This window comes from Myotis davidii, unplaced genomic scaffold (genome assembly GCF_000327345.1).
Source record: "Myotis davidii unplaced genomic scaffold, ASM32734v1 scaffold657, whole genome shotgun sequence".
Taxonomy (NCBI): Eukaryota; Metazoa; Chordata; class Mammalia; order Chiroptera; family Vespertilionidae; genus Myotis; species Myotis davidii.
The window spans coordinates 565,509-592,413 of record NW_006287917.1 but is presented as its reverse complement, the minus strand read 5'-3'; the positions used below and the strand labels follow the sequence as shown (position 1 = coordinate 592,413).

The window sequence follows — 26,905 nt, the reverse complement described above, 5'->3', positions numbered from 1 at the left end:
GCGCCATAAGAATTTTTAAAACATGCAATACCTGACTACTTAGTCAGGGGCACTGGCCTCTTTCCCCTTAGATTGTCAAATAAAAAATGACAACAGTTAACACAATAGCTGTCTGGTGTGAATGAGTAAAAATTATATCTATTTTTGTCAGATCAGCAAAAAATATATATTTTTGGTAGGGTGCAGAATTTTAGTAATTAGTTTATGTGTGCGTGAGATTAAAAAATATGAAAATCACTGCATTAATCTGCTTCATAAGATTGCTACATTATGTGATTTTGTAAACTTAATTATCATACAAATGTCAGTGAGATCAGAGCACACAATTTAATATGTATGAACAGGTCTCTCATTCCTTTTGTTTCCCTTCATGTGAGGTAGCTCATGATATCACCTTTGTGCCAGCACCAAGGGAATGTGTTGCCTGTTTATTTTATTGTGCTTCTCCCTGCCACTCATTGCTCATGACTGAAATCAATGGGTGTCTGTCAGCAGTATTTGGAAGGTGTATTCTTTAGGTAATATATAGTCATAGTTACTTATGGGCAAACAGCAATTTTTGTGGATCTGAGTCTGCCCTCATGTGGATATCTCAGAGCCCTATTCTTCATCAGGCAATTATCAGTTCTTTTTTTTTTTTTTTTGGTCTGAAGCTAGTAAGTAGCACATGGACACAGATAGCACTAACTGCAATTTCCCAGTTACATGCTCAGTACTTTGGAGAGTATTCATTGAACTTTCCAGTACAAAAGCTTCCCAAATGGATAAAAGTTATTTGATTGAAAAGAGCTTCATGAGCTCTCATTAAAACTCTGAGTGACCACACAGACCATTTTGGAAGAGTACCAGGCAGCACCTGGCTATTGTCACCCTGAGTGTGCCATTAGCTAACCATGCGATTTCAGGAACATGCCATTGTCCTCAACGCTTTCATCAGTCCCTGCTCTTCTCCAACATCATCGCAGCACAATCGCAGTTCAGAGCATCTACTGGCCCTTCAGATATTCATTCATTTAAAAAAAAAAACCACACCTCATCTATTTATTTGAACACTGATTTGTTCATTTTTTATATTTATTCTATCACTTAGTAAGCACTTATATATCATGTATCCTGAACAATGTGAAAAGCACTATACTATGGAGTTAAAAGAACAAAACCCTGTCCTTAGGGGCATTTAGTCCTGTGAAACAATTGTAGCAAAAGACAGTGTGATACGGAATAGACAGGAGAGGTAAATCCAGTCCCTGCTGGTGGGGAGAAATCACGTTATAGGATTTCATAAGAAGATTTCCCCCCTAGCCGGTGTGTCTCAGTTGTTTGAGTGTCATTCCATGTACCAGGAGGTCACCAGTTCTATTCTCGGTGAGGGCATGTGGAGGAAGCAACCGATCAGTGTTTCTCCCTCACATCGATGTTTCTCTCTCTCTCTTCCCCCTCCCTTCCTCTCTCTCTAAAATCAATAAAAACATATTTTAAAAAAATATTTCCTAAAGGAGTGATCTAATTTTTGAAGAAGAAAAATGATAATTTTCAGAACAGTTTTAGAATTATTGTGCAGATAATACAGAGGATCCCTATATGCTTCATACCCAATATCACCTATTGTTAACATCTTGCTTTAGTGTGATTCATTTGTCACAAATAATGAACTAATATTGATAAATGGTTATTAACTGAAGTCTATACTTTACTCAGATTTCCTTAGTTTTGGCCTAGTTTCCTTTTTCTTTCTAGGGTCCCATCCAGGTTACCACATCATATATAGTTGTTATGTCTCTTTAGGCTCCTCAAGACTGATTAATTCTTAGCTTTTTCTTCTTTTGGATTATCTTGAACATTTTGAGGGGTATTAATCTGCTATTTTGTAGCATGTCCTTCAACTGGGTTTCATCTGATGTTTTTCTCATGGTTAGAGTGGGATGATATGTTTTGGGGAGGGGGAACACTGAAGAAAGTGTCATTTTCATCACATCATATCAAGCAACGGTACATACTATCAATATCACTTATGACTTTTTAAATATATATTTCTATTGATTTCAGAGAGGAAGGGAGAGGGAGGGAGGGAGAGAGAGCGAGAGAGAGAGAGAGAGAGAGCGAGAGAGAGAGAGAGAGAGAGCGAGAGAGAGAGAGAGAGAGAGCGAGAGAGAGAGAGAGAGAGAGCGAGAGAGAGAGACAGAGAGAGAGAGAGAGGGATTGGCTGCCTCCTGCCCATCCCACACTGGGGTTGAGCCTACAACCTGGACATGAGCCCTGACAGGGAATATAACTGTGACCTCTTGGTTCACAGGTTAATGCTCAAACACTGGGCCATGCCAGCCAGGCACTTAGGACTTTCTATGTTGAACTTGATCACCTTGCTGAGGTAGTGTTTGTTAGGTTTGTCGACCGTGAAGTTACTCTTCCGAACCCTTTCATATTATATAGGATTAATGCAAAGAGAAGTTCCATCTTATAAAACATTACCTTTCCTCTTAATTAGTTCCCAAATTTCAGAGTGGGAGGATTATTTATGATGCTGAAACCTGCAGACATTTTTCTCCAATAAAATAGGGTGATGAATTGGTGCCCTTTGCTTTAACTATTCGTATGATTTAATGAAAGACAATGACATGATTCTGGAACCCGTCTTAGTGTAGTTTCCTTCAAACACACAGAGAGCTGTTTTATGGGCTGCAGCTGCTGCAAGCTTAGGATATGCCTCATAATCTCATCAGTGCTAAATCTGGGCAGGGATAGGGGTATCCAGCAGCTGTGCAAGATTTGTGGAAGGAGGTAAGCAAAAGCATTAACAATTGCTAATTTCTCACTTTTGAGGTGTTGAATATACACTGTCTTATTTGATGTAACCCACTTAATAACCCTGGGAGATGGGCATCACTGGCCCCACTTTATAGCAGAGCCATGTAAGCTCCAGACAATACCAGCTGGTAAGTGGCAGAACTAGAATTTAATCCCAGGCATTAGGAATCCCAATCCCATGTTTATGGGACTGAAATATATTTTGAGCAGAGAGCTAACTTTAATAATGCATTCCATTCTTTTTACCACCACAGACATGGCAGAGCATGTTCACTTGTAGAAAAGGTTTTTGAACTACATCATCATACTTCCTGTGAGTGGAGAAAATAACATACTAAGAGTGTGAACCAGAGGAGAATTTAGTGATAGACTGTTGAAATTATAAAAGACTAGAGGCCCAGTGAACAAATTCATGCATCAGTGGGTCCCTCGGCCTGGCCTGTGGGATTGGAACAAAACCAACTCTCTGACATCCCCTGAGGGGTCCCAGATTGCAAGAGGGCACAGGCTAGCCTGAGGGACCCCACCGGTGCATGATCGGGGCCAGGGAGGGACGCAGGTGTTGGCCAGCCGGGGAGGTACTACTGGAAGGCTCCAGGGTGTGTCCGGCCCACCTCACTCAGTCCTGATCGGTCGGACCCCAACAGCAAGCTAACCTATCAGTTGGAGCATCTGCCCCCTGGTGGTCAGTGCATGTCATAGTGACTGGTCAACCAGTCAACTGTCTGCTCCCTGGTGGTCTATGCATATCATAGCGAGTGGTTGAGCAGCCTCAGCATATCATTAGCATGTTACGCTTTGATTGGTTGAACAGACTACCGGGCACTTAGCAGATTAGGCTTTTATTATGTAGGACTAGTAGGTGTGCCACGCCAGCATGGCCATGGTGAACCTAATGCGGGGGTAGTGAAGGATTAAAGAAGACAGACAAGAGAATAAAGCTGGGGCTAGGTGGGACATCGCCCTCTGATTAGAGAGACAGTGCCAAGGCCTACAAGCCGAGTCTTTATTTTATAGCCAGATTCCATGAGGGAAAGTAAGGGCATGGTTAAGATGTTTACAATGTTATCACAGGTTTTGAATCTACTCAATAACATGCACCTGAACTCTCTCAAGCCCACATCACTCATCCTCCTGGTACCACAGGTTTGGGCCATACGGTCAAGCTTACAACTAGAGCTTTTGGCTATAATTGTGCTGGGACTTGCACCTGGCTTTGCCACGTGATTATCGTACCCTCTCACTAGTCCAAGGCTTGAACCTGTCTAAACTCTATAGCCGCTCTCCACAAGTCGGTGTTAGCTGTTAGAAAAATCTATAATGCTATTAGCTATAGGAGTAAAACTAAAGCAAAGTATGGCCATGGTGACCTTTTTTCAATTGGACTGTAGGTAGTCTCCTTAAAGACCTCAAGATTACATGGCCTACAGGTTTAGACACAGAACTGTAGGCAGCATCAATTCCAGCTCCCAGGCTCCAGTCTAGTTTTTGATTAATTAGTAATCCATTTCAACTGGGAGCTCATTCATCACGTACTGGCCTATGTTAAAAATAATAAGTCCAGCACACCGTTATGCAGGCGCTACTATGTGCCAAGCACTGTCCAAGGGCTTTCACAGTCATTATCTCACTTAATTCTCAAATATCCTTGCCATGTAATCATGATGAATCCCATTTGGCAGAAAAAGAAAATTAAGGCTTAGTGAGGCTGCTGTTTCTGATGGTGGCAGAACTAGAATTCAGTTTTAGGATATTCTTCCTACTGAACCCCATTTTCTTTCCAAAGCCCCGTGAGAGCCCCTAGGAAGAAAGAATTGCCTTCTTTCACTATCTAAGTTCCATGCCATCATTATCTTGATACAACCTCATTAGTCCATAGGGGAAAAAAATGAATTTGTTCTTAGAATAATCCGATACTCAATATTTTGAAGCTAATAAGAAAAGGTCGGATTCAAGTGTCTATATTATAAAAGAACTAAAATGAATGAGATTCAGTGGATATTTGCAGTTTTGGCAAAACAAAACAAAACAAAAAACAAGTAAAACGCCTTCTGCTTCCCTCAATATCATAAAGAGAAAAAGGCATGTTCAGAAAATAGGGAGGAATTATCACAACAAAGAAGGTCACCCAATCACCTGCCCAGGCCTCTTTAGAAGCAACCCATGGCCAAGTTTCCTGCTGTCAGTTCACTGGACTGGCAATATATTGGCTAACTGCTTCCTTAATCCCATCTTTCTGCTTCCTTGATTCAGTTCCAGGAAGCTTCCACAAGCTGGGGCTGCAGATACCAAAACTGTTGGGAGAGCTAGTTCTATGCAAGCTTGTGGCATTCCTAGGTATTTTAATTCATAGAAATACTTAATTTCAAAGCTCCCTACCATTTTGTGCAGACAGTTTTCAAGCGCAAGCAATCTGTACTGAGAACTGCAGCCCAAATTCCTGTGTAGGCTTGAAAAATGAGAGACAAACACTCAAGGGGAAACATCACATGGAGATAGCCAGTGTAGCTAAGGAATACAGGCTTTAGAATTGGAAAGAATTTTGCTTGAATTCTAGGCTTATCTTTTAAGCATTACCTTTAAATTCTCAGCACCTTTGTTTCATTGTCTGTGATTGGCTTTATGTCTTTCTCACAGTGTTGTTTATCCTAGAAGTCATTCATTCATTCAAAAACATGTAATGAGTAGGTGTTATGGACCAGGGTCTCTTAGGCATTTGGGGATACAGCTGTGATATTGGGCAAAGCTGACTCTGATGGAGTTGTGGGAGGGGCAGATAATAAGCAGTAGAACAACAACAAAAACACATGAGATTTTGAGATAATGATAAATGTTCTTAAGAAAATGAAAGAGGGTAATATGGTAGATAGTGTCTCAAGGGTTTGATTTAGTTTGTGTGTGGCCTGAAATAAATGGGGTGGTATTGAGAAGACTCATGAGACATATGAGTAAGGATAGGCTGCATGTTTTTAAGGGTAGATGTCATCTTGAATTTTTCCCAGCATTCCCTGCAAGGCCTGATTTGCAGCAGGTATTCCATATAAACGACTTTAAATGAATATGTGCTTGGTCCCCTGTAGGTGCTCACTTCATGATTTTTCTTTCTATTCCTGTGAAAGCTGGTTCTCGTGGCCTATAAGCTTCAATATACATTGCACAAGCTAACCAAAATTTTAAGTATCTTGATATTACAGAACCCTTACTCTATGCAAGGGTGAGGAACCTTCTTTTCTGCCAAGAGCCATTTGGATATTTATAATATCATTCTCAGGCCATATAAAATTATCAACTTAGATATTAGCCTGCTGTATGTGGTCAAATATTTAATTAACTCACCCCTAATGCCTGGGCAGAACCAGATCAAATGATTTTGTGGGCCTTCTACGGCCCACAGGGCCAGACATCACCCACTTTTACCTATAGTCACCATTCACCAACAATCTAAATACGATCCATCACAAGCTAGGAGGTAGGCAACATGTTTAAACAAGAGAGTAAGACAAAGTCCTTTTCCTTGTTTGTCTGGCCAGAGAGATACAATGAGTTTAAATAGAACTGTAATACAAGACAGTACCTCAAAAGGTCCCCAAGTGTGGTAACAAATGCTTTCAGTATGCCAAGATGACCCCTTACTTATTATGGGGCTCCAGGAGGGTGGGAGGAGGTGTATTTTAACTGGGTCTAGATTTAAAAATAAAAATATAGGAGCAACTGCTTTTCAGGAGTTATATTTAAAATGGAATTCCCAGCAACTTAATTCAGTACTTCTCAAACATTAGCCTAAATCAGAATGCTTACAATGAAAATTGCTGGCCTTCCCTCTTGAAGTTTCTTTTCCCCTCCATCTGGGGTAGGGCCCAAGAATGTGTGTTTCTGACACATGCCCAAGCAATTCTTCACATGAATGTTTTCAGTTACATCTCCCAAATAGCGATGTATGTTCTGCCAGGGTAGTATCACTGCACCACGCTGCTCTGTTATGGGTCATGAACAAAATAGATATGAGGGGTATGTGGAGTTTTTGTGTGTGTTCACTGTGTGGGTAGATGCAGAATATTGGCATACATGTGAATAAGGTTCATACTACATAACCAGGAAAAATGGTGTCCCTTTCATATTTCTCTGCTTTCCATTTTATACATCAGGGCTCCTCTTGTGCCTTTTTTCCTTCTACTTCCCAGACTCATCCTATAATGTTAGAGAAACAGAATGATTGCTATGAAATTAGAATTAAGAGCCCCTGGGGTCATTAAAACTTCTCTGGTAACACAGACTAACCTGACACATCAGGGTCTTTCCTCGACCAGCATATTGGTTTCATCAGTTCCTTGATGCTCTTCAGTGTTATGGTCGGTCCCATAATAAACTTTCAAATATCAATCTTAATCTTAAGGTTATCCACCTCATACAATGATATTGGAATATACAAATAAAGCCTCAGGCAGCTAGACCTGCCATGATAGAGATACTGAGAAGGGTATGCTGAATGAGCCCCCAACCACACCATCACTACTATAAAATATCCACAGCCTGTCTTTGATTTCAGAATTCTCATTTCACAGATAATTATGGTGCATTACTAATTAATGAGGCAGCCTATTTCATAAGTAAATTAATTTTTAACTTCATTGTTCCAAATAATAGATTTCTGTTCTTCAGTTGATGTAGACCTTACCAAACACTAAATGCCAGAGGCATGTGCCCTCATATCACCATATCACTCTTTTAGCTCAAAGGATTCAAAATCAAAGTAACAGAAAATATTTCTATTCTGTTTCGATATATCAGGGTCAACAATATTGGAAAAACAATGTGTTCTCCTTTGTTCAACTTTTTAATGACACATTTTCAATTGTTGTTTGTATAACTGGAAAGAACAAATCTAACAGCCTGGCTTATCAGCTTGAAATTTATGGATCAAGACTTGTAACCTAATATTGGGCCCTAACACTCTGCTTATAAATTATCCTCCATACCGTTGGTCCATTCCCACATTATAGTAGATTCCCAATAACCAGTACTGGCTGTCCTATAGATGACCATCTCAAATGACAAGCTATGAAATCGGTTCTATATCATGATTAGGCATGTCTTCCACCAAGAAAGGTTAACTTCTCTCTTCTTGATATCTTTCTTTAGCCAGAAATCTATAAGATGTTGGCAGGAGAAACTGAAAGCTAAAAACCACATGTAGTGAAAATGTAATCTAGAATGTTTTATCTATGTTTTGTATGCTTCCATTTTCCCTCCTACATCCTGTGATGTATGTGTGGAGTTGTGAAATATGAGTAAAAGGAATATGAATAAAACTGCACTGAAGGGAATACCTCCATTGGGGTTCCTAGTTGCTAGGAAAGCTTGTAGTTCTATTCAATTGATTACATTTTGACTGGATCTATATTTGTGGCTGACAATAATTTGTGAGCTCAGTACCTGAAATGGACATGAATTTATGAATAGTTTTGTCTCATTAGGTAGCTGTGATCATGGATTTAGTATAATACCTAACATATAATAAGTGTTTAAAAAAATTTGGCTGCTGTTATTTTGCTTTCTATTTTCAACTTTTTCTAATCACACCTTTTCTAAAATGCTGTAATTGAGGCTTAGGAAACTTGCCTCGTAGAAAACTCTACAGCAGATAGTGACAGGGCTTGGATTTGAATCCAGGTCTGCACTTAATGTCTGAGCTCTTTCTTAACAACTATTCAGTACACCCTGTGCTATAACTGTCAGGTCACTTCCAGACCTGACATTTCATCAATATTTGTTAAATACTATGAGAAATGGGCACAATGTTGGAAAATGGGTTCAACATTTTCCTCCAACCACATCCAGCAATCAAAATCTCATTGGTGTGTGTGTGTATGTGTGTGTGTGTGACCCTTACCAAGGATATGGCATGGGCTCAGGTGAGGCAATCGGTATTGCTTGCCTTCTCCTGAGTCCCACCCACCCACCGGGGACATGGGGCCCTGGGAGATAGAGAGAGAGAGAGAGAGAGAGAGAGAGAGAGAGAGAGAGAGGTGGAGAGAGAAAGAATGAGAAACATCAATGTGAAAGAGACACATCAACTGGTTGCTTCTTAAACACATGTCACCAGGATGGGAATGAAGCCCACAATCAAGGTATGTGACACCTTGGTCCAAGGGCTGACTCTCTCTTACCACAGAGCAAAACCAGCCAGCCAGGGCAAAAATCTCATGTTTTTTATTGTGAGAGAGACATCATTAATGAAAAATCTCTTATTAGTATTTTTATTTTCACAGTACTATAGTCAGTATTTTGCAAAACCCTAGCCTAAGCAGATAGCTTTTGGCACACAGTGAGTGTTCACATAATATTTAATTAATTAATGTACCAGCCAACATTAGATTTAAAAAGTGCACTAACTGATTACTCAGTTGACCATCATAGCAAAGCATCAGTGCAGAGAGTTCAGATACAGCTATTTGTCATGTTGTGAATGAGGATCTGTGTATTCAGAAAGGTTAAGTGAACTGCCCAAGGTCATCCCAAGGTGGGAAATCAAGTATCATTTCCAGTATCATTCCAAAATTAATGCTCTTGCCACTGACCTCAAAATCAAATTCTTCGACCCTCTAACTGGATCAGAAGTAAAGTTTTCCCTATTGAAGTTCAATCACTTCAGCCCAAGTTTCTGTTCTTTTTCAGGAATGGTTAAGACTTATTTCAGTTTCTTTGATTAGGAAATGTGTACAATTCCTAAAAGTCCACTCATGAAGTCTTTAGTATATTAAAAATGTAAAAGCATATTTTTCTTCTTTGTGTTTCTAAATGATATTCTTTTCTTCCTATTGCTCATGTGTGTTATACTCTCCTCAGCCTCCTTAAGCCTCTCATCAACACGCAATCGTTTGCCTTCTACTGACAGAGTGAAGGTACAAAGGCATGGCACAGGCTTTGAGGCTAGAAGAGAAAGGTCCTGCCTCAAACAAACCCAAATTACTAGTCACCTTAGTCACAACATAGCACAGCTTCCTTCAAGGGCGCTTTTCAAAAAAGTGAAACCAATTCAGTACAACCATCAATCCTATTGATTACTCAAAAGAACTTGAAAGGAGGGTTTAAGACTCAGAAAGGACCCCGGGAACAAGAAGGTTGAGAATTTAAGAAAGGCAGATACTAAGAAACATCACAATCAGAAATACGTTTAAAATTGAGTAATATCACTAAATAATGTTAAATTTGTGCCAGGAAAAATGTAGTATGATTAGATAGGATTAAAAGTTTTTAAGTTTTCCTAGCGTTCCACATAATTACATAATTATCAGAGGTCTAAAATTCATAAAAAGAAATGATATCAATTTTGTTAAGCAAGCTGGACAATGTTTTAGTTATCCTGGACAATGTTTTAGTTATGCCTTTTATATTTATTGTTTGAGGTTGTCTGCTATAGCCATTCATGAGGGAGATTTAAATCTTAGCTTTTTATTTTAAAACAATACTATTAATGGCATCTATCTCAGACTTCCTATCTTGGATGGAACAATACTTATTAACTTCATACTAGAGCAGAAGACATTGAATAGTATAAACAAAAGCATAAGTAGGTCGCCTGTGGTTCTACATGGCTCCCGGCCATCCCAGAATATTAAGTGGTAGGCAAGTACAGAATCACACTGTGCTAAACAAAATGACAATGCGTCACTGTTTTCTTTTTCTTTTTCCTTCCAATAAATATCCATCCCTCTTCACCTTAGCCATGTAATAGCCTTCTTCTGAGATCATGTATCACTAGTACTGTTTGGTGAGGACTGGTAAGTGCAGAAAGTTTTCTTATCAAAAAATATTTAAGCTCTATAATTTTCCAAATTATGCTTAATAAAGACTTCTTTCTTCTGATCTAGTTTCTTAATACAGTTATCCTTTGCCATACTGTATCATTTTATGAGTTTCTTTTTCCACAAAACCGTCTTCTTTCTATGAGGGTAAACTTGATATTAATATGAGGCATGGTTTGGTGTATATCTGCAAAAAGATGGACTGGCAAGTGCTTCCATCTCCCTTTCTTCACAGCATGTACCACAGAGGCTAGCTAGTACAGAATATATTCTCAATAAGTATTTTCAAATTAGTGAATAAATCAATTCCTTTGTTGTAACATCACATAGACCTCAAGCTCGATGAGATGTGCTTTTCTATACTATAGGTAACTCTACTGAAATAGATTGAACTTTGTCAAAAATGTATTATTTATTTTGTGCGGAAAAATTCTCTCAAAATATTTCCATAAATTTTTAGTTATCTTTATAACTTCACGCAAGTTGGCAAATAAAAGTACCATCAAACGCAACTAATTTGGATTTTTTTTTGCATTTTGTGTGTGTGTATACAAATCCAAATAATTATTATTGCCAGCTTAATTCTTTAGTATTACTTAATAAGACTTAGGTTTTAACATTAAATATAGTGGAAATCAATGTTCTATGTATTTTTACTTTCTCTGAACAAAAAAAGGAGAACTAATTATGTTTGTATAATGAGAGATGAGTGTACTAGTTTTGGAATTAAAAGCAATCAAATTAAGTTTGATTACAAATAAAATAACCAGATGGAGTGTTATTTTTTTAGTGTCTTAATACAGTTTTACTGTCTTTTCTCTGTTTACTTTAATAAAACATATTAAATACAAACTTCATTTTTAATTTAATTTTTTTTCAAATTCCATGAAGTTGAAATTAAACTCAAAGGATGCTTAAATAAGTCTTAACTTTTATACTCAGCTTATCTAAAGAATAAAAATCTATCATATGGCAATGCAATAATACATTCTTAAACAATTAATGGCTCTCTACCCTCATTAGAGGGAGACTCAAGGCTTGGAATCCTAACCCAATCTCATGCAAAGCGGATATATGGCTTCTGAAAAGAAGTTATATAACCAAGAGAATATGGTGAAAATTTTTAAATTGTCAAAGGTGCAAAATAGTTCTATTCTTAAGAGTCTTTGAGAAAAGGAACACAGACATATTATTTTTGCTTTATATCTACTTTTTTTTTTAGCTGTGGGTAAGACTGACTTTCAGATAATATTAACAATTATCCTAATATATAAAAATCCAGGGTCCATAACGTCTCAAACGACTGAAGGCTCAACCTAACCCCAGGCTGCGTGCTCAACAGGCTCTGGTGGGCGGGGACTGGTGAGTGGGCTGAACTGCTAACCTCTCCAGGAGAGAGAGGCGGGGCTGATCAGCAGACTCTGCTTCTCTCTCTCTGAAAGATCAGCAGTTCAGCCGGCTCGCCAGCAGCCTGGGGTGGCTGTTGATCATCCTTGCCTCTCTGATCATGCCCAGAGATAGGTCCAGAGATGCTGACTGGCATAGAAACTGACCAATCAGAACCAAATCTGGCTGAACTGCAAGGAGCCAATGGCTGCCTAGGAGGTGGAGCTTTTGACGCTGAATGGCATAGAACCCAACCAATCAGAACCAAATCTGGGTGAACAGCGAGAAGCCAATGACTGCCTAGGAGGTGGAGCTTTTGATGCAGACTCACATAGAAAATGACCAATCAGAACCAAATCTGGGTGAAGTGCCAGGAGCCAATGGCTGACTAGGAGGCAGAGCTTCTGACGCTGACTAGCATAGAAACCAACCAATCAGAATGTAATCTGGGTGAACTGCGAAGGCAGAACCTAAGGTGGGGGCTGAGGAGGGGTTTTAAGGGCAACAGTTATTTGGTGTAAGGTGTAAGAAAGTGGTTCAATATTTTAATGACCAGTTTGGCAGTATAGTGCATATGGCTGGTTATCAGTCCAGATATAGGGATTATGTATTTTTGTCTGCCAAGAGCATCTCCTCCTGCTAAAAAAGGCTCCCACTCCTATTTACAGACAGCTGACCCACCTTCCAGACGTCATTCTGGATGTCCTTCTGGAGGAAGCCATGACAGCAGGGGCTGAGGCAGAGGCAGTTAGGGGCAATCAGACAGGCATGCAGGTGAGCAGTTAGGAGCCAGCGGTACCAGATTATGAGAGGGATGTTCGACTTCCAACTATACCAGCAGTTGGACATCCCCCAAGAGGTCCCCGATTGGAGAGGGTGCAGGCTGGGCTGAGAAAACTGCCCCCCCATGCATGAATTTTGTGCACTGGGCCACTATTATACTAATAATAGCACCAAAATATATATTTTAATATTACTTTATAGAACAGAAAAAATCTGATAGTTTCTGATATCACAGTAAATACTTGGTTAAAATAATTATTACTACTGTCATTGTTATTATTTTACCTATAACAATTTTAAGAGAGCATCAGTTAGTTTTCAATCTAATGTTTTATTTCCTAAGGTTCATATTATTTCCTTTCATTTTATACTCAGGCCTATGGAATGCCTCAATGTACTACAACTCAGTTTCATTAACAAGTTGCAGTTACTGACTAGTGAAGGTTAGCATGTTCAATTTGAAATTTACAAAAAAGTTATTCATTTTGCTCACTTTTATATACAAAAGATGTTTGTTATAAAAGTAAATACCTTTCTATCTCCAATCTCCTCTGTTTCCGCTCCCTACACACACACACACACACACACACACACACACACACATACACACACCCTAGCTCTGGAACTTTCCAGATTTTGCTCATTTTACTACACCATAATTCTTCTCTACAACTGGAGGAGAAGTTATGGGATCCACTTATAACTGTGCTAAAGCATTAGCACACTGAGTTATCTTACACTAAAGGCCCGGTTCACAAAATTCATGCACTCCAGAGGTTCTGTCAGCCCAGCCTGCACCCTGTCATAGTCTGGGAGTCCTCAGGGGAATCCAACTGCTGCAGAGGAGGGAGTGGCTCCTGTCACCACCACTGCGCTCGCCAGCCATGAGCCCGTCTTCTGGCTGAGCGCTGCTCCCCCTGTGGAAGAACACTGACTACCAGGGGCAGCTCCTGTGTTGAGCATCTGCCCCCTGGTGGTCAGTGCACATCATAGCAACCTGTAGTTTTGCAGTTCAGTTGATTTGCATATTAGCCTTTTATTATATAGGACAGTGCACATATGGCTGGCTATGTGCAACTATAATAAAAATTTACAAAACAATATCTACTCTTTCTATCCTGTAAGACACTCTGATATTTATAATATATTTTATTCCATTTTACTCTATGTTAACTGCTGGTTGCAACCCACTAAATTGGTCTTATAAATAACTCATGGGTTACTATGCATTTTTTGAAAAACCAGTGGGTAGATAATCTTATTCTTTTGAAAGTCTGTGTGTGTGAGAGTGCCTATATGAATATTGATGCGTAAAATTCATCATTGCAGCACAATCTATTGTTTCAAAGTCCCCCAAAATGAACACATCTGGCAATCACACCTCTTGCCAAAAAGTCTCCTCAACATTTGGTTAAATTGAGAAGTCTTTCTAAAGTATTTGCAAATGTGCCAAAATGAGATGTCATAACTCCTAGTCCTGATGAATTCCAAAGAAGTTTTTCATACATAAGGCTGCAGCATTTAACAATATGTCCTCCAGCTCTTAAAAATGTGTACCATACTGCTTCCTCCCATAATTGGCATCTGAAGGATGGAGTACGGAGTCTGCAATAGAGATCTGAATAGAAACAACAAGGTACAGTCTGTACTTATCATCAGACTCACTGTAGGTCTTCTGTGAGGTCTTGTTGCCACATACGTCCTGCTTAATTTATTTTATTTTTTCTGTAATTAATTCTTTCCATGGGAACAAGGAAATGTGCTGCTTTCAAAGCCAGATAAAAAGACACAGGGAATATTAGAGAAAGATTTTCTCTGTGGGGAAACAAATGGTGTTTGCTTGTTTTCTAAGGAAGGAAAAAGAATCAATGGGTGTTCATTTCAGTTTTTCTTCAAGTCATAACTACCTCCATATAAAGACAGGAAGTTTGAACTTAATTAAAAAGGGTTGGCCTTAGGTCTAAATCCTTGTTCTGTCACTAACCAGCTGCAGTTCTCTGGGGGAAACACTTTCTATACCTACTCTCTAATCTATAAAATGTAACATTATCCGACTGTGTTATGAAATAAATGAATCAACTAACAAATTCATGAAATATTATGGTATGTATGACCATGTTTTAACTTACAGAATAATAAAATCCCAGTTAAATGACATTTGGTTGTCAATAATGGGAATTACCCAAAACAAGACCAATAGTCCAACTCCTTTCCTCCCTCTATTGAGGCTTAAGTTCATTTTCTTTTTTTTAAATATATATATATTATTGATTTTTTACGGAGAGGAAGGAAGAGGAATAGAGAGTTAGAAACATCGATGAGAGAGAAACATTGATCAGCTGCCTCCTGCACACCTCCTACTGGGGATGTGCCCGCATCCAAGGTACATGCCCTTGACTGGAATCGAACCGGGGCCCTTTCAGTCCGCAGGCCGATGCTCTATCCACTGAGCCAAACCGGTTAGGGCTTAAGTTCCTTTTCCATATCGCCTCCAAGTGGTTGTGTGAGGCCTGATCAAATAATTGAACCAACACCCTCTCCCCTAAGAACTGACCTTTAGACCACTTCACAACTGACATTCCGTTTCCCTTAAACTACATTTCACTTCCTAAGACCACATTCTACTTGTTAAAACCACTATCTTTTCCCCTCTGGACCCACCCAGAGAATTTTCCACCCAGAATAAAGCCCACCTAGAGTCCTTTAAAAGCTCTGGCTCCCTGTCCCTGGTTGCTGGCACCATTTGGGGGCTCAGACCATTTGGTTTACCAGATGACCTGATATATTCATAATTCGTTATCCCTTTTGGCCTTAGGTGTTCCTCCTTCGGCAACCCTAACGGGTTGTCCATTTCAGGCTTGTGCACAGGAGTTACAGAAAACTGATCATTATTTCCTTCACTGAACAGTCCTATTAATTAGCAAAAATATCCTTTTTAAAAAGTTGAACCACAATTGGTTACTCTGGCATTTCAGTAATTAGCTCTTTGTCATGCTCCTGGCCTTCTAGAGTGAATCCAGTTCCTCTCCATATGAATTTTCCAAATACCTCAAAATAGTGGTCAGTGCCCTGCTGTGTCTGGTCTCCTCTCTGCTAGCTTTATTCTTTGAAGACATGGTTTCAAGTCACATAACAATTTTGGTGACTTTCCTTATTTATTTATTTTATTTTAAATGTGATGCCCAGTGTTTCATCCGGGCCAGGTGTGGTCTGTGGAAGCATGTGAAGAGCAGGTGGTACAGAAGGGATCTCAAAGAACATCCTTTCTAGCCCCTTTCATATGACAGGTGAAGGAAGGCGTTGAAGTCACTTTCTCAGAGTCACACAGGAAAACTTTGATGTCAGTGATATTTACTTTAGTCAAATTTGTTCTTTTAACTATTTTTTCACCTCCAAGATATCATTAATGTAATCTTCATCTTTTTTCAAACTACTTTAAAATTACTGGTATAATGAGAAGACTATTACTCTTGATCAGACTTATTAAACAGCCTATCAAATATAAAAATGTTTGTAACTAAAGAGATGAGGAAAATATATAAACGAGAGACCAAGAAAGAGAAAGAAGAAAGTAGTAAGATCCTCTTTTTAGAGTTTTGTGGCTCTTTGTTTTTTTTTTCCTTCTGTGCTTGCTTCCTGTGTAATCAGTAGAGTTTGCTGTGCAAAAATTGTTTTGCATTGTAATATAAAGACTTCACACTATGCCCTCCCATTCCTCAGCTTTCCTCAATCAGAAGCAACATCTGTTACTCATTACTAAACCTTATAAACCTAGCAGCTAATAAGGTGTGATGACTGAGGAATTGAATCACAAGACCAGTTCTTTAGTAAATAGAAGGAATAGACCTTTTGAATATGCAAACTCTAAAGCTCAGACAATAATGTTATCTCTGTGAGATCGGAATAACAGAGACTAAAGGAGAATATTCTATTTGTTCTGCTCCCAAGCATAAAATAGATAGGTACCAAACACCTAACAGGCATACTCACTCAGAGATTATCTTCACATTGAAAGAAGCATTGGATTAATTAGAACTATAGTGCTCACATTTGCACATCATCCCAGGTATTTATTTGTGTGTGTTGGGGGAGCGGTATAGTGGCATCCTCTGGAAAAAAAGTTTCTTCTAATATAGTTATCCCAGGGATGGAGTATTTGGGGGAAAGTTCTAGAATTTTCAGCAGTGAATGGACAGCAATGGTACCTGAGAAAATGTACCTGAGAAAATAACAGGATGTTATTTTACCTCAAGCAGGACTATTTTATAGGGGAGTCAGAGGCCAAGCCAGAACTTATATTAAAAAACAAACAAAAAACTGAAAATAGAGAAGATCTTGCCCTGGCCACAGCTAGATGTGTCAGTGAATCCCATTTTTGTTTCCTGAGACAATAATAACTCTGAGGGGCTATCTTCTATCTGGAAGATAAGAAGTAGGACCCCTCTGAACACTCTTCCCAGGGCTACCTCTTTTTCCCTTCACTACTAGCGATAGTTTGACAATGACATGAAAATGAAAAATTGCTTCTTTATTATTACATTTGTCACTGAATCTCCAGAATTATGGATCTATGATCTAATGTAATGAAGAATCTACCTAAAAGTCATTGCATCTTCTGGCCTTTATGTACTGTTTTGTCAGTGGTAACCAATATAATTATCCATTCAATCCACACTTACAAAGATTTATGGGCCTAATGTTTTTAGGATGTTTATAAAGCAAAGAAAAATATTTCAAAGTTTCTTCAAATCTTAATATGACCCAGGCAAAGAAGTACTTCATCAAATTCACAGGTCAAGAACAAAGGGACCATACTATTTCTCAAAGCTAATTTTTACATGAACCAAGCCATTTGTGGTCCCTGCTGCTATTTAAAATGAGGATTAAGAGTTTCAGCAGATTGGCATCATTCAGATGAAGGGAAAAGGAGTACAGCAATAAAATAGAGAGGTCACGCAATGGCAAAAATAAAGAACTTCAGTAATTATCTTCAACGATTATGCATAAACAAAATTCTGGACAGTAATCTTGAATTCTAAGACCCAAGTCTGTAAAGAATTATGTACAAGTAAGGCCAAGTTACTTGTCCTGACTTTGTTTTCTCAACTGTAAGATAAAGGGGTTAGATTAAATGCTCATCTAGCCGAAACCGGTTTGGCTCAGTGGATAGAGCGTCAGCCTGCGGACTGAGAGGTCCCGGGTTCGATTCCGGTCAAGGGCATGTACCTGGGTTGTGGGCACATCCCCGGTGGTGGATGTGCAGGAGGCAGCTGATCGATGTTTCTCTCTCATCGATGTTTCTAACTCTCTCTATCTCTCTCCCTTCCTCTCTGTGAAAAATCAATAAAATATATTTAAAAAAAATAAATAAAAAATAAATGCTCATCTAAAACCCTTTCCAGTGTTAACATTCTAAAAGCTACCAGTAGTTTACGCGTCTGAATTATCATCATGATCATCTCAAAATTCACCTCAACACTCAGCACTACTTAACCTCTAGAGAAAGAAAATAAAATCTTTTAAAAAAGTACTCAGTAGAGCCCATAATGACATTTCTGGTCTTTCCAACCTAAATTGTTGTTTTGATATAATCACAACAGAATAGGTGTGATGGGGGGATATATATTTCCATTTTTTTAGAAGTTAAATGCAACGTTTTTAGAAGTTGGACTATGAATCATTTGATGGTCTTACAACCAAAGCCAGATTATTATCACATTTTAAAATAATTGATGGAAAACGATATCATAACCTACAAGTGGCACAACATTACAATATGTAGGTTAGGCTGAAGACCATGTTTTAATGATTGTCACATTACCAGTACAACTTATTGGTACACTTTCCTCCCAAGGGCATCACTGACATATTTGTTGGCTAGAACGAATTAGCATTCCATTATCATTAGGTGGAAATAATAAATTCAAGAACCAGTGCAAACAAAAAATGGAATGGGGTGTGAATAGCATTTTGCAATTAATCAAGGGAGGCATTCTGGCACCTCATTTTTCTAAAGAAATAAAACTGTGAAAAATTCTAAGTGTGTGCTACTTATCCACATGCTATATGTTCATAAACAGTGAGCTAGGTACTATTTTAACACAAATTCACTCATTCCGCAAACAGTCTTTGAGTGTTTATTATGTGCTAGGCACTCTGATAGGCTTTGGGGATGTTCAGTGAAGTTTCAACTCAAGTCAGCAAACAATTGTGGTGTGAAAATCCTGTATGTCACCTGTAAAGTATAATGTTCATGGTTTTGTGTATAAAATACAATCTGTGGTTACTTTTCTCCCTAAAATTAAGCGAGGTCAAGGGGAATAATGGAATATATACAAGTGTGTGACTATTCAAAGCATTCGGGCTTTAGGGAATTATCAAATCTCTAGTTACAAAAGTATGAGTGAAGCATTTTAAAATTTTCTTTTTGCCCACAGCATTTATTCATTTTATTTCACATTTAAATACCGAGACTATTAATGTATGTCAATATATTTTAAAAACTTTTTGAGGTTTAAACATTGTAGCAGTATCCCATTTTAGGGGGAGGACTAAAATTTAAATGAATTTTATACTGGGATGCATATGTTTATACTGAAGATATTACTGCTCATAAATGTGTGGTTAGCTGGGTAGTGTTTACAGTTTCAGCTGGGCTTTCTTGTGTGACTGCAAATAACTGTGAGAGAGGAAGGCAGTTGTGCTGCTCTGCGTTGGGTGCTGTCACATAGTTGAGGTCAGGTGGCCTAAAACGGTCTCATGTAGAAAACCTGGGTGCTCTTTTCCTTCACATGGTGAGGACGGGGCTCCCAGACAGACAGACTAGGAAGGGAGTCCTCACTTCTGCCAAATGCTATTGACTGAGGCAGTCACAGACCAGTGTGGCATGAGAGTGGAAGGGAACTATCAAGTTACAAAGCAAAGGGGATCATTAATGGAAGTCATCAAAGCCAAAACAGTCCTTCTGCCCACCCCTAAGTGGGTGAGCACCACTGACCTTGTGCATTAATGGGCACGTGTACCAAGGTTTGCAAAAGTACTGAAGCAAAGAATCCCTTAAATCTTCTTGTAGCAAAGACAGGGTAGACTGACTCCTTTAAAGGAGTAAAAAATAAATAAAAATGAGTCATTGCCTGTTCCTTTCCTCCATATAGTTCCAGAGCTAATGTTGTCTGCCCTTATTTTTTTTCCTTCTTTTTTGTTTTGTTTTTCTTTTCATGCTATTAATCTCTTTGCCTAAAACACCTAGGAACAATTTCTGCATAATACAATAAGCCACAGTAAATGCACAGTCCTTTATCCTACAAAAAATCATAAATCAAGGAAAAAGCAAGTGTAACAGATTAACCTTGAAGCTGAAACCAAAGTCACCTTTTGTTCTCTTCTGATATTCTGTAATAGCATATCTGTTCTCCAAAAAAACATCTTGTGATAGCTAACAAGAGGACTGAGTGACAAGGTACTGACATGTCTCAGTATAAAATGGGTAATTTGGGGGATAAAATGTGTTTATTTTTTAAATGGGACATCTTTTCATAGACCTCAATGCCTTAAGTGAAAGCATTTGTAATTGTCTATATTCTTGAAGAAAGAGGAATATCAACTGAGCAAAGGATCATTATAAGGATGCAGGAATAAACTTGGGATGCTGAGACTGAGTGCTCAAGGGCTGGATAGGATTACTCCAGTTCAACCAGAAAAAGGCTCAAGTAGGAACTGACTTCCTGAAGGACCAAACAACAGAAAACAAGGCATCACCCGGAAGCTCTAACAGTACCAGACAGAGCTGTATCTTGTTACTCCAGCACTTTTCTCATCCTGGGGGAGTTTTACCTTGTGAAACTTCCTACCACATTGCTCCTACTCTGATAAACCATAAGAAGGAACAGTATATAAACTCGTTATCCAGATGTGCACTTGATTACAATCAGAGAAATATAAATGCTTCTTCACTAAACTACATAAAATGATAAACCAAAGAGAATTTCTTCCAATCTTTAAAAGTTCACATTCAAAATTTGTTTTTTCCCGAATCCTGGTGGTATCATCTAAACACTTTGCCAGAATTGGGCAACAAATTTTCTATTGGCCTATTTAAATAATTAAATAATTGAATTTGCCTAAATTTGGCAATAGAATATTTTTGTCTTAGTTTATGCCCACAAAAACAAAACAAAACAAAAACCCTGTTTTCCTTTAATTGTTCTGTTGTAATACACGGTTTATGCGTGTAATATGTAGCTTTAAATATTTACATGTAAAAGTTATATAAGAAAAGTAAGTTTCATTTATTCCACCCTATCCCCTAACCACTTAGATTTCCTCCCCAGAAGGAGCCATTGTTATCAGGTGTGCTCTGCTCTAAGAGCAATTCTATGAATATCCAATCAAATGTTTTTATAAATTCAGGTAACATACCATACACATAGAACTTCCCCTCACTTTTCTCACCTAAAATGATCTCGGAGATAATTATAATCTCACAATAGAATGCTTCATTAATTTTAATCGATATCTAATAATACATTGGATGCATCATGATTTATTTATTTTATTGGATTGCTGTTGGTATACATTTTAGTTAAAAAAACAAACACACACAAAAAAACAGTTTAAATTAGTAAGAGCCAGTAGTCATGATGCTAAGTTTCTTTTTTAAGACAATATTGGATAAGCATCTCCCAAATAGCAACCATCTATGGAATGGCCCTACTCTTTGGAATCTAGAGGGAAGTTCCTAAAAAAAATCTTGATTTTTTTGAAGCAAACAAAAACATACCTTTATCCTTGTTTTTCCCCAAAAAAACATTATTTTACTTTCTTACCTTCCCATATTTTCTCATGCTCTTTGCTGAAAATCCATCCCTTCTTAATTTTCACCAATTGTCAGTGTTCTTCCTGTTAAAATGCAACTGTCAAATTGCATTTCCTTCTCTAAGATTTCCACCGTGGCCCCCATCACTACAGAGTAGAATGTGACTTTTGCTCTCATTCAATTTACTTTAGAGATATTTTAACTCCTTGTCATCTTGAATCATCTCCTTTGCCAGACTGCATGCCCATCTAAGATAGTGATGTATACAGCAAAGGGCTATCCTTATAAGAACTACCAGAGGGCCTTTCATTTATTTGTGCTTAATAAATATGGGTTGTAGAAATATATCCTGAGAGTGTGATTCCATTAGATCCTGCTAAATTATAATAGGTCACTGAACTATGAGTCAGTCGCTATAAGCCTTACTGCTGGCTCTGATATTGCTATTAGGTATTTATTAGATGAATTATTTGAACTCTTAAAACATTTGTACTTTAAAATGTGGGTGAGTAGGAAGAGATTAACTAAAGAACTTATATACTTACATGCATAGCCCATGGACACAGACAGTAGTGTAGTGAAGGCCTGGGATGGGGTAAGGACTGGGTGGAAGGGGTAATGAGGGTGGGAATGGGGGACATCTATAATACATCAATAATAAAATATATATGTATATTAAAAATAAAACAGCAATAAAATATCTGGATTATTTGTATAACTACTTGTTGTGAGAATCAAATGAAATAGTGATTTTATAACAAAAATCTCATCATTGGACAAAAAAAATCAAAGGTCTCCTACTTCAATCACTAAACATTGCTCAAAATCTCAATACATTAACATTCGCTGTAAGTTAACTATAAATTTATACATGAAAATTTCCAGAGGCATAGAAATCTCAATCAATATAGAAGCCCAGTTTATCTTTATGCCATTCTGAATATTAATGAGTGGCTATTCAGTGAAACCCATTATGCCACTTGATGATAAAAGTTTGCTGTATCTACTTGGTGCTTGGCTCCCAAGCTCTGTACTAAGATTTCTTTGGTTCTTTCATTAATTTCTCAATAATGTAACCCCACATTGTATAGGTTTAGATTGTTTGGACCACACTGATAGTGGTATTGCAGGATTTTTAAATCTGAACTAACCCTCACAATGATTGAAGAAGATATAAAAAGTATTTTGAACCTTTTTTTTTTGGCCTTCTATAGTGTCTGTAGTATATTCTCCTAGATCAGCTGTTCTCAACCTGTGTGTCACGAGCCCTTTGGGGGTTGAACGACCCTAAGACCATCGGGAAACACAAATATAATTACGTATTGTTTTGTGATTAATCACTATGCTTTAATTATGTTCAATTTGTGACAATGAAATTGGGGGTCACCACAACATGAGGAACTGTGTTAAAGGGTCGTGGCATTAGGAAGGTTGAGAACCACTGTCCTAGATGGAAAGTTGCATAATAAGTGAGTCTCACCATTTGGGTTCCTTAAACTCTGTAGGTCAAACCCAAACCATCCCAAACAGGCTTGGGTAAGAAGTAACAAATAATGTACACAAAAGCATTTTAAAAACACAATATACAATAAAAGGTCTAATAGTATTATTAACTGTTATAAAGCCTGTCATATTTTCCTTCTCCACTAAACTTTGAGCATACAGAAGCAATTTAAAACTAAATTATTAAAATTTTACATTTTCTAAGTATGCTATATACAAAGATAAAACTAATTCACATGTATCTCCATTTCACATTTAATCATCTACTCAGTTGAAAAAGTGGTTGTAAGACTAAGCTGTTTGGTATTTTTCTACTACATTAAACCTGGGGCAGAACTGGATGCCTTCACTCCTTATGTGTATTTATGTGGATCCCCCACACCTGGGGTCCGCATATCTCTTTTTATCATAAATAATACGCAGTTGAACACCTTTAAAATGTTAAAAATATGAGATGTTCAATGAAGAGCTAAAAAACTTAAAAATCTCTAGCAGTATTAGAGCAGAAATGCAAATAATGCAATATATAATCCAAAAAAAAAAATTCTATTTAGCCAAATGGCCATGTGACCATTCCTTTATCTTAGATTTTTGTCACTCTATACATATGTCATCCCAGTTCCTTCTTTATTAATGATATATAACGGGGCAACTCAAAAGATCCCACACAGTTAAGAATATTTTCACCTTCCAAAACCTGACATTTTAACTGGGAAGCTGCTGAGCGCCTAAGAACACATACTTCATGAAAGTAAAGAAAACGTACCTTCTGTGTGCACAGCTGACACATAGGTCCAGTTGTATCTCTTCACTATGTCCACCATGGCCCGAGCCTGCTGGGCATCCGAAGGCACAACCCTCATGAAGTACTTGAACAGAGTCTTGTCACTCAGATCCATGCTTGTTGCCGAGTAAGCAATCTGAGGTATGTTGAAAAGCTGGAGCAAGTTCTGGACCTGAATGGCCACAGAACTGGAGCCGGGCCCAATGACCCCTACTATGGGCTTCTTGGAGCGGAAGGAGGAAGAGCCATCCACACAGCGCACCAAACCTTCTTCTTCCTCCGAAGAAATGAGGGAGTCCCTGATGAACTCAATGCTCTGTTCTAGGGCCACAGCCGAGTGCCAGCAGGAAGCCCTTATCTCACAGCCCAGTGTGATGTTGGGCAGGAGTGTGGGGTCTGCGTTGATCCTTTCCAGGGTGTGCAGCATGGCTTCCACTCTCTGAATGCCATACTGTTCGCGGACTGCCCCACACTTCCTCTCATGAACTTTGTCCACGGTGGGCTGGTGGTGGACAGAAAACAGAGCTCCAATAATGATGTCACCCGGCATGTGAGCCACCACCCTCCTCTCGCTAGACTGTGCACTCCCACGGACATCTTCTTTCAAAAGCAGCACTGACAAGATCAACAGAAGGACCATTTTAGGAAAGGAGTTCAAGCTAATAAAGACAGCATGGTGGGGAAAACGTAGGAGAGTTCTGATAGAGAGAAGCAAACAATGTCCTACGCTGAGTGGCAAACCAAGAAATTAGCCAGTAATTTAGATGTGCTCTCTAAAGGACCACCATGTCCCCAGGTACCGTTTAGTTAGATGAATCCACGTGATCATGATCTTCAAAACCTAGGGGGGAAAATAGCACAGGTATTAATAGCATAAATGCCACTAGTTTGGAAAGCTCTGATGGTCTATGCTATTGGGGAAAGAGAGGAGTCTTTGATGATGTAAATAACTTGAAAGTAAAAGAGAATATAAAAATCTTTCTGACTATCCTTTGTCTCCTTTGTGAATTTTGTGATGTGATGAAGCAACTGATATAGCTTCTTGATCCTTCTTTGCTTAGATTAATATTTTTTTTCATTTATTCATCTGAAGTATAGGAAACTAAACCATATGTGTAGCAAGCTGAACCATGTTCTCACTTGGGGGTGAGAGAAAGCATCATAAAAGCAAAACTATGGACAGAAAACCTTAGGGAGTATGAACCCCCAAAATTAAATATTGCTGATGGCTGGGTAGTGGTATTTGTTGTTTTAGAAATGGTTTTTGTTTCTTTCCAAATTTTCAGCATTGAGCATGCATTCATTATACACTTATAAAGATAAAGTTACTTAAAGAAAGCCTACATACCCCGTCTTCAAGTGTAACATAAAGCAAGTTAAATAAACTTTCTAATAAAATAAGTGTGGTGTCTAATTTTCATACATGATAGAACAAAGACAACTGTGGGTATTTCCAAGTTAAATATTCTACAGGAGAGAAGGAAGAGGTTTGGGGTATCGCAGAGTAAAATGTCCCATATATCGGCAGCAAGCATAGTGACATGAACACCAATTTTTGGAAAAATATTCAGGTTAAGATTCCAGTTCTACTATCAGGAAGTATTAGTAAATTGTTTAACCTCTCTCTCTCAGTACCTGAATTTCCTCATCTGAAAAAATCGGGATAATATGTGCTAGGCAGTCCTACGGAATCAGCTTGATACCAACCATGCAAATGTTTTATATATTGAATAGGGCTGCACATATTTAAGACATGGCTTTTTCTATTAGTAAATTTCCAAGGGCATTCTATGGCTAGGTAGTGAGGAACAGAAAATTCTCTGTCAATCCTCTTGGTTCTCCAGAGTCTTCTAAGTAATTACAGAATCTTGTAATAAAATTCCCAGTAATCAGTCCTCTATCTCTGATCCAGGAAAAAACAAATCCACATCAGGAAGACTCAGTGGGCTGGGAGAATGCATATTTGGACTATCCTTCCAAGTAGAAACTCATTATAGCTTATGAAGATTGTCATTATTTCAGTATAAACTCCAGAGAAGAAAAAACTTTGCCAGTTGCCTACAGAAAATGCTAGCATCATTTGTAAAAGGGAAATGACAAGTTAGTGATTTGGGTTATTTAAAGGATTGTATGCGAGACTTATTTTGTATCTTGTCATCTCTGCCAACCAAGGATCTCAAATTGTTTTAAAGTGACTAACTCCCTAAGCACCGCCTTTCAAAGATAGGTGATGTTTCTTCAGGAATTCAAGCAACTACCATGGTTCTTCAAGAGTGCTAATAGTTTCCAAAACTCATCAGATCTGCAAAAATTCTAGCGCAGATGCAAAATGAGTATAATCTGAACTACATTTCTAATCATTCTCACCCTCATTTTCATCGTTTCTTCTACTGTTTCCTATGGCAACAGAGAAAGGCTCCCTCTGTATAGTGCCAACACTAAAATAAAATTTAAAAACACCTCAAATAACTTGATGTTCCAGAATAACTAGGTTTTTGGCAATATTTAGGAGACAATGTTATTTTTTTTCATTTGGAAATTATCTGAATATTCTCAAGCTTTCCCTTCATTCTGCTTAGACCAAAGACCTGGGACCAGTGCTTATTTTCATGATCATGTGAATTCTACTGCAGACAAAAAGAAAAATCTAAAGTAAAAGAAATTATAATTTATCAGTAAATCCAGAATATTAGTGAGCAAACTCAATAACAAAATAGGGCTCATTTTTATTATGTAGAAGTGTCAAAGTGATATGAGAGACCAGAAATTGCCTATCAAACTGATGAAACTAAAATATCAGTACCATGCATTTTACTTATTGGAACTATTTTAAGCAACTCCTATATATTGAGACATATATATATAGACATATATATATATCTATATATATGATTAATAAAATTAGATTAAAATGTATGTATAATATTTAACATGTTGCATATACCCAAACTGAAATGCTGTCTTCCTATTATAGCTAAATTAATTATTTAACTCACTGCAAAAATATCTATTAACTATTGAGTG

At 38.1% G+C, this 26,905-nt stretch overlaps 1 protein-coding gene across 1 annotated transcript in view; it reads right to left on the bottom strand.

The window, feature by feature from the left end:
- Positions 1-26,905, bottom strand: part of GRM5 (glutamate receptor, metabotropic 5) — a 432,533-nt gene that overhangs the window by 391,744 nt on the left and 13,884 nt on the right. Inside the window, exon 2 of the mRNA XM_006759764.1 lies at positions 23,864-24,722. Coding sequence (XP_006759827.1) covers positions 23,864-24,521 — 658 coding nt within the window. The 5' untranslated portion in view covers positions 24,522-24,722. The remainder of the gene's footprint in view (positions 1-23,863; positions 24,723-26,905) is intronic.